Below are 8345 nucleotides of genomic sequence, written 5' to 3' on the forward strand. Positions count from 1 at the left end.
TAATTGGCTTACATTTTCACCGCATATATTCAAATTATATGAGGCCATTTGCATATATTGTATCAATTGATCATACTCTCCACCAAATGACAGGGTTATCTTAAGAAATAAGGCTATTCTAGCGTTTCCTCATAAATTATGCAAATGAGGTCCTGATTGAAATAAATTATGTTTAGTGATGTTCACCTTCACTGAACTTCCAATTATGGCAAGTATTAAATTCCCAGCAGTTACCACCATAAAATTGTACCAATTTGCCATTTATTATGCAAATTAGGTCTTCCTTTACATAATCGATATCTGCCAATGATCTTGTCGTTCTCACTAACATATGTCTATAGAGTTTTATAGCCCTAATATGAAATACAGCTGATTTATAGAATTTCCTCATTAATTATGCAAATTAGACCCTGATTTGCATAATTATATTTTGATTATGTCAAGCATCACTTAAGCTACCTACATACCAAAAAATCATGATGATCCATCAAACGGTTGTTCAGTTATCCTCTCTCGAAGATTTTCAAAGAAACCACCCTGCAGTTCCAGAACAAGCCGCTAGGGGGACCAAACTCACGTGACTTCTTCCCGAGGACAAGAGCTACCTTCCATCCAAATATTATGACCCTAGCATGTCCAGATCGCGAGATATCAAAACCGGAAGTTGCGCTGCAGTACCAAGGGAAGCCACTAGGGGGCCCAAAATCTAATCATTTCCAGTTTTCGTCACACCCTACCAACACACCAAGTATGAAACCAATCCATCCAGGCGTTCTTGAGTTATCTTGTTGACCAACAGTCGGACAGACGGACAGACGGACGGACAGATAAACGCAACTGAAAATATAACCTCCATGACACATTTCATGGAGGTAACAACAATATCAAAAATGTAAACGACAAATTTTAGTTAAAACCCATTTACGGCAGGTGTAAATTGACGCAGTAAAATTTTGGAGGAAACCAACAGTCTTCCTGTTTTTCTCTGCATGAAACTCTATAGCTACACTTTAGCATACCGTATAATAAATGTGTATGGTTCCCTTTTTTCAATTGACTGAAAAACGGAAACTTCACGCACGCTTTAATGTAGGCCAAAATGTTGAGAAGTGAATTTCTAACGCTCCGTAGTAGTCTACTGTCAAGCCAGCTGCCCAGGTAAAAGTAGACAATTGACCGTATCATTACACATTGATGAAAACAAGTCGAAATTGGCATCAGAAAAATGTTTGTTATTTTTTTCCATATCCCATGCAGAATGATTAAAAAACGGAATCGAGAGACTGCACGTAAACGTGGCGATTCTTCAAATATTTCGCTGATCAAGGATAATTCTGCTCTATAAAGTACCACAAGGTATGCGTACTATGTATACTAGCCAATGGGCTGACATAGTCTGTGTCATAAATACAATATATAATAAACGGGGCATAGTACGGAGAGTAGAAGTCACTATTTACGGAAAAGGAATAACTAAATTTTCTAATTGATTGTTCTATACAGTTTTTTTCTGCCAAGTCGTATCGAATACGCGTCAAATGTTTACATAACAGTATATAGTAGAGGAGATTCAAACTACCGTCACAATGCATTTGCTGTCAAATAATGGAGAATTCCAATATCAACTTTAAGTGTTTATTAAGAAGAATATACCGAAGATGAGTAGCTGTACTGCTGTCCTAACCGTCTGCCTGATCCTGGTAAGACTGACTGCAGCTCTACAGGCCTGCACCTCCCCAGAGGGACCAGGCGTCTGCAGCTGTAGTGGTACATGGGTTAGCTGTAGCAGCAGAAACCTATCTTTAGTTCCTGATGACATTCCAGCATCTACAACAGGTCTATCACTCTCATACAATCAGATAACTACAATCGAAAATGGAAAAGTTCAACACCTACACAGTTTAAGACGTCTTTTTCTTAATAACAATGACATAAATATCCTCTTGCCAAGTGCACAGACATTTGTTGGCCTACAGAATCTCGATACGTTGAGGCTTGATAATAACAACATAAGTGTGGTAGAACCAGGCAGTTTCCAACACCTCCAGAAACTTACATCCCTTCGCCTCGATTCTAACAAACTGACAATATTACCCAGTACCACGTTTGCAACATTAAACAGCATTAGAGTACTAGACCTTTCTAATAACCAAATAACAACTTTGGACCGTGACACATTTGTTGGGTTGAACCAGCTCTCAACCCTTACTTTGTCTAATAACCAGATAACAAGTATGGACCGTGACGTATTTGCTGGACTGAATCAGCTCTCAAACCTTCGTGTGTCCAATAACCAGATAAAAACACTTGACCATGACATCTTTTCTGGGTTAAACAGGCTCAGAAACCTTTATCTTTCGTACAATTTGTTGGCTGCCATTCCCTCTTCTGTTGCCAATTTGACAAGTCTCGACCGCGTTTATATGGCACACAATAAGATAACAGCTATTCAGCCAGGTATGTTCTCCAATCGCACCTTGAACGTTTTGGACCTATCATATAACAACATCAGCATTATAGAAGAAGGGACATTCTCCAACATAACTGCTTATTATGATTTTAAACTGAACCTAAGGGGGAATCCAGTAAAACAGTTGGACAAGTACAGTTTCTCGAACATTGTTTTAATAACAATTGAAGTTTTATGGTCTCATTTTGACACCAATTTATCTGAAATGCAACTGGAAACGATCCATGAAGAGGCATTTTTCATCACATTCATGCATGCAGGGATCACATGTTTTCGCTGTAGGTACACTTTCCACTTTAATAACAATCATCTGGAGACGCTTCCACCTATTCTTTGTGATGCGCCCTATAGAGCTACTCTAGAAGTTCATTTCAATCTGAATAACAACCCCTGGTCCTGTGACTGCCGCATGAGAGAAATTCTCAACTGTCCACTCTTGAACGGAATCATCTGCCAGTCTCCACCTGCCTTGAGTGGTTTAAGTTTAGCCTCCCTCAGCCGAGACAACCTGACGTGTCATAGTCCTAATATCACCCACACCAGCTCCACATTGTACCAGGCTGCAGTAGGAGAGACTGTGACCCTGTACTGTAATGCAACAGGCCTCAACCGCCCCACACTCACATGGTCATGGACACCGGTTCAACCTAGCAGTGCACCAACAGACAGGCCACATTACCAAGTCAGCACAACAAAACTGGACTACAACAGTGCAGAATCTACCCTGATCATTAAACGTGTAGAGATGAGTAACCAGGGGCATTACATTTGTCATGCAGCAAACGCTGCCGGTGATGACTTGAGATCTTTCTATCTTTTTGTGATTCCAACCAAGGAAGTTACAAATGTTCCAACCCAAACAGAAACGGGGACACTAACCATGCATAGCTCCTCAGAAACAGGGACACGAACAATGCACAGCTTTTCATCTCACACTGCAGTTTCTGGTAACACTGAGGATTCTACACACATCCCCATAACCCTGATCGGGGCTGCCGTAGGTTCCTTCGTTGGTGGTATACTTTTATGTGCTGCCATCAGTTTCCTCATCCTGTACATTCGTAAACGAATGTCATCCCAAGAGGTAGAACCTGACGAGACAAATGCACAGCGACGAACAACACACCCTAATCCTGCTTTTGAAGAAGATGAAGAAGAATATGAAGACGTCAACCTTCCTGAGCTTAGGCTTCATTTTAGCCAGAACCAAACCAGAGAACCAGTATTACCGGATGGCGGCCAAGATGGAAGACCAGAAGCGGCTATTCGCAACCACAGACAACAGGAAGGACCCGGGATCGCAGCAGACCAGAGTGCAGATGCTGGAGCAAGAACGAGTCATCTGTATCAGGACCTTCGTCAAGGGAATCAAGACCACGTCTACACGTCACTGAAAAGGGAGCACGTTTGTTGAAATGTTGAAGGGAAACAAAAAAGGGACCAACCGATCTTGGACATTACTGGAAATCACGGTCTAGGCAGACTGGGAAATAGGTAGAAACCTCACTTGTCTACCACTCGGTCTTTTCTTGTCTTCTTCACTGGCTTATTATTTTGCTTTCAATACAAGATACGTGTGTAAAGTTGCAAAATATATCAATTCTTGTTTTGGTGGTGTAGACAAACCAGTATAAGTGGAGAGAACACCCATACTATTCAAAAGGGCACATGCATTTCATCAACTTGATGTTTACATACATGATGGAGTTGAACTGTTAAAACAACGTTATTTAAGAACGGAAGGTGCTGGAACTTTCGTTTGTGTCTCTCTACTAGGAAGATAATGAAAACATAACTTCTAAAAGAGACAGCATTCACAATTAATGTAAAAATAGGTAATGCGATGAAGACAATGTCCATGAGGTTTATACAATATCTAAGATTAGACAGTAATGCATTTGTTAGAATATGAGTCAGGAACAATCTTGTGAATTGTGCAAAGTTACAATTTTGATTATCAAGAAACACTGAATGTGAGAATGGGTTTTAAAGGTAATCTATTGGATATGTAATGTACCAATAGCACTTCAAAACATGTCAAATGTGAAAACATTGGCTTGACTGATTGTGTACAAGTAAATAGTATCTGATTTCTTTTACAATAATCGCAAGATTTCGTTTTATCAGCATATAGTATGTATGTATTTGACTGATGTATTATTTTATTTTGTCAAAGAGCTAAAATATTTTGTATAGTCAGGATTTGCTAATATAGTGCAAGAGGCAATAACCTGGTCACCTGCGTTTGTAAGTAATTCGTATATTCGATATTCAGTCTTCATTTAACTTTCAATGTATATCAAAGACTCTGGAAAGAGTTTATGGACTGGTGGAAAAAAGATCATACGCTTCCCGCGGCTCTCTCCGACAGTGAAATTATTTATGGTCACTTCTCCCCCTCCAAAACAATAAAACATTGAACAATTGTATCTTACAAGCAAAATATTACCTTTTCTGCACCGCCATTAACAATATCAACCCCACGTTCCATGCCGTAAAATACAGACTATCGATATTTCCTTTTGACCCGTACACATCTGTTCTGTAATTATGTAGTTTAAGTTATGTAATATCTCCTGTATGTCTTATGACCACCTATTGCTGTATAGTCGATGTATATAACCAGGTATTGCTGTAAATTCGCGTTTTAAATTTGTAGTGTTAAAATGTATTGTTTATGTGATTTTCTGAATAAAGATATTAAAAAAAAAAATAAAAAAATATCACAGACATCAGCCTCTATGGTGCAAGGCCATTTAGTCACTTTCATTTTGATGTCATTTACGTAATTGTAACATATTACTAACTTTAAATTAATTGACGAACGGATGAGCACAGTTGAGTAATTGAGCTCGAGAGTAAAGAACTGCTCATTTTGTCAACCAATAAATAGAAAATTAGATATAGAATAATTATTCAAAACTTTGTTTATGTAAGTAATGATAATAAAACCTGTATTTACGAAAACAGTAGCCTACGCCTTAGTGAAAACTGTGTTTACGTGTATATTCATGTAGGTATAGTTTTTGGTCTGTTGCTGTGTGTATGTCTCTATGTGTGTGTGTGTCTGTTTTGTTTGTGTATCTATCTGTGTGTGTGTGCGCCTGTGTGTGTGTGTGTCTGTATGTATGTATGTGTGTGTGTGTGTGTCTGTGTGTGTGTGTGTGTGTTTCCACACACTTGTGATCAGCATAACTTAAGAAGGCCTTTATAAATGATATTTGATGATGAAATTTGGTATGCGGGTAGGTCAAGGTCAAATTTGTGCCTCAGCTCTGTACGTAATAGAACACCACATTCGACATTGTCACAGTTTCGACTACAGTGGATAGAGAACGCACTTAATAATTGTTCACAGTATGTTATAGACCAAACTAAGGACACGACAAGTAAATAGTGTAGTAAGCAGTCTTCAGCAGTCTAAAATATCTCAGATAACATTGTCAACATGTTTGCATTCAACCGGTAGAAGTTTTGTTTACAAAGATTTCAAGCATTTGAACAGATTCCACTCTTTTGTTAAAACATAACAACTTGAGTTCAACCGAAGCCTGGGGTTTCCCCGAATCAGGCTGTCTTCCTAAACTAATACCTGAAAACAGCTCAGGTGTGACGCGCAGTTAAGTCAAGTTTTTCCAAAATGGCGAGTGTCTTACTGCTCGCTGTCTTCCTTTTGTCGAGTAGCTTCCCTGCCCGAACCCAGGACACCAGAACCGACCAGGCTGGATCTGTCCTGCGGGAGTATGTAGACAAGGACTACTGTACCTACACCTATGTGGTTCCGCCTGGGAACCCTACAGAGGGCTGCCCCCCGCCCGGCCAAACAACCACCAGCGCTGCGGTCCTAGAGCAGCAGCTCGCCTAGACCAAGGTGGAAACAGGCCGCTTGAAAAATCAAGTGGATCGTCTGTCGTCACAGGTGGAGGCTCTGCTGTCCAGGGCGGACAATTTGTCTGATGAACTATCCGGGGAAAGAGTCAGAAGAGCACAACTGGAACAGAGCCTCACACAGGCGCTACAAGAGACTCGTCTCCTAGCCCAGGTATAGGTCCCCCTTTTCGCTTCCTTTCTCTCAGACTAAATTGGGGATTACCACTTGAAACTTCCTGGAGAGTAACTCCTGATTCTGACTTAACGTCCCTTTAACCATAAAGGATATCTATGAATTACTGTGCAAAAGTATGCAAAAAAATTTTGAGTTAAACCGACTATTTCTTGAGTTATTAGTTAGCATGATTATAGACTCACTTCCGGGTGCTGTGAGCTCAAGGTGCAGTACTTCTGTCAACCGCAGAGTGTCCCTGCAAGTTCAAACAAGCTGCTAATAGGCCCAACCCTAGGCAATGTTATGACGAAGTCAAGAGCTATCTGCCACCTAAAAATCAGGACCCCAGTGAGCCTAGTATGTCCAGGACACGAGGTATCAAAATCGGAAGTTCTGCTGAAGATTTAATCGGAAGATCTAATCAGTATTACTTGATAAGGCCACAGCAAGTAAATTTTATGGATGACATCCTCCGCAGACACCAAATCCAATGCGAGCGGGCGGAAAAAAAATGGCGGGCCGAAAAAAAACAAGTTTCTTACAATATAAAATTTTGACTCAATCATTGTACAAATGGTTCTGATTCAGTGGGAACATCACATATACACAGCCAGCATCACATATTATTGCATCAAAGTAAGAAACAAAACATTAAGTCAGAGCCTTTTCTTGTCTCCTCTCTTCATAGTTTTCTGCCATCCACCTTCCGGCATGGCAACATGACATCTTATGCCCGAAAATTAATGCACGCGCTGATGTCATCCATAAAAATTACTTGCTGTGTCATAAATTAACCACGTAGCACATTTCACGAAGGTTTTTGCTTGATACACCAGCGTTGTCTTGAGAAGCTGACACTCTCCACAGAGGCGGCGACCCCTCAACCGCTGCTAGTTACCACAACGACACAAGGTAAGACACCGGCACTTCCTTGTCTCTACATGTATCTCGTATACCGTATCCCACCTGATTTCACCCGTAATAACCATACTGCTCGGAGGCAAACGCAATCAAGCAATATCTGATCTACCAGGGGATTATAAAGAAGCTGGTAAGTTAGAAAGGTCAACATTTTCTCTGAAGCAAATTTAACCTCATGCCTACGTGGAAATATTTAAGCCTTTTATTTTAGTTTGATCATGGAAATTTGATGACTACATGTAGCATAATCTATGCCATATTTGTTTTTTTTTCAACTCAAATTGCATATATTTCTTATGTGAAAGTTCTATCAATCCACTGGCAAGGTTTTGTTTCACAATTTAATATCAATTATGCAAATGCCCTTTACATTAACATAATATATGCATAGTGATGTTAGCTTTAACTAACTTACACATGTCAGTATGAAATGTCCATCATTTACCAACAAGAAATCATAGCATTTAGGTATTGATTATGCAAATTAGGTGTTGGTTTTCCGACAACCACTTGAATAACCATTACCTATCACCCACACCAGTCTCATGGTACACCAGGCTGAAGTAGGAGAGACTATGACCTTGTACTATAATACTACAGGCTTTAACCGTCCTATTTTCACATTGCCATTGGCACCACATACAACATACCAACAGACAGGTCACATTACGAGATCAGCACAACAAAGCTGGGCTTCAACAAGGCTGAATCCAACTCGCCTATTGCCCATGTACATATAACTTACCTGCTACATTACACATGACAGACACCAAGTGCTGCTGTTGATGACTTGAGTTTTGGCGACGTCTCAGGGAGGAGCCTAGTGGCACAGTATTGTGTGCAGTTTGCAAGAATTCTAGGAATCGTAGTCAGGAATTTTGTCCACAGGCACGAAATGTCCACAGGCAT

The 8345-nt window shown here is 40.2% G+C and overlaps 1 protein-coding gene across 1 annotated transcript; it reads left to right on the forward strand.

Moving 5' to 3' along the window:
• The first annotated feature begins 1658 nt into the window (after positions 1-1658).
• Positions 1659-3864, forward strand: LOC109482326 (leucine-rich repeat-containing protein 3B-like). Its single transcript, XM_019785008.1, has 4 exons — positions 1659-1883; positions 2049-2185; positions 2822-3261; positions 3659-3864. The coding sequence occupies exons 1-4, from the start codon at positions 1659-1661 to the stop codon at positions 3862-3864; spliced, it is 1008 nt and encodes a 335-aa protein (XP_019640567.1).
• The last annotated feature ends 4481 nt before the right edge of the window (positions 3865-8345 follow it).

Source organism: Branchiostoma belcheri, unplaced genomic scaffold, assembly GCF_001625305.1.
Source record: "Branchiostoma belcheri isolate BF01 breed outbred unplaced genomic scaffold, Haploidv18h27 scaffold6, whole genome shotgun sequence".
Classification (NCBI taxonomy): domain Eukaryota; kingdom Metazoa; phylum Chordata; class Leptocardii; order Amphioxiformes; family Branchiostomatidae; genus Branchiostoma; species Branchiostoma belcheri.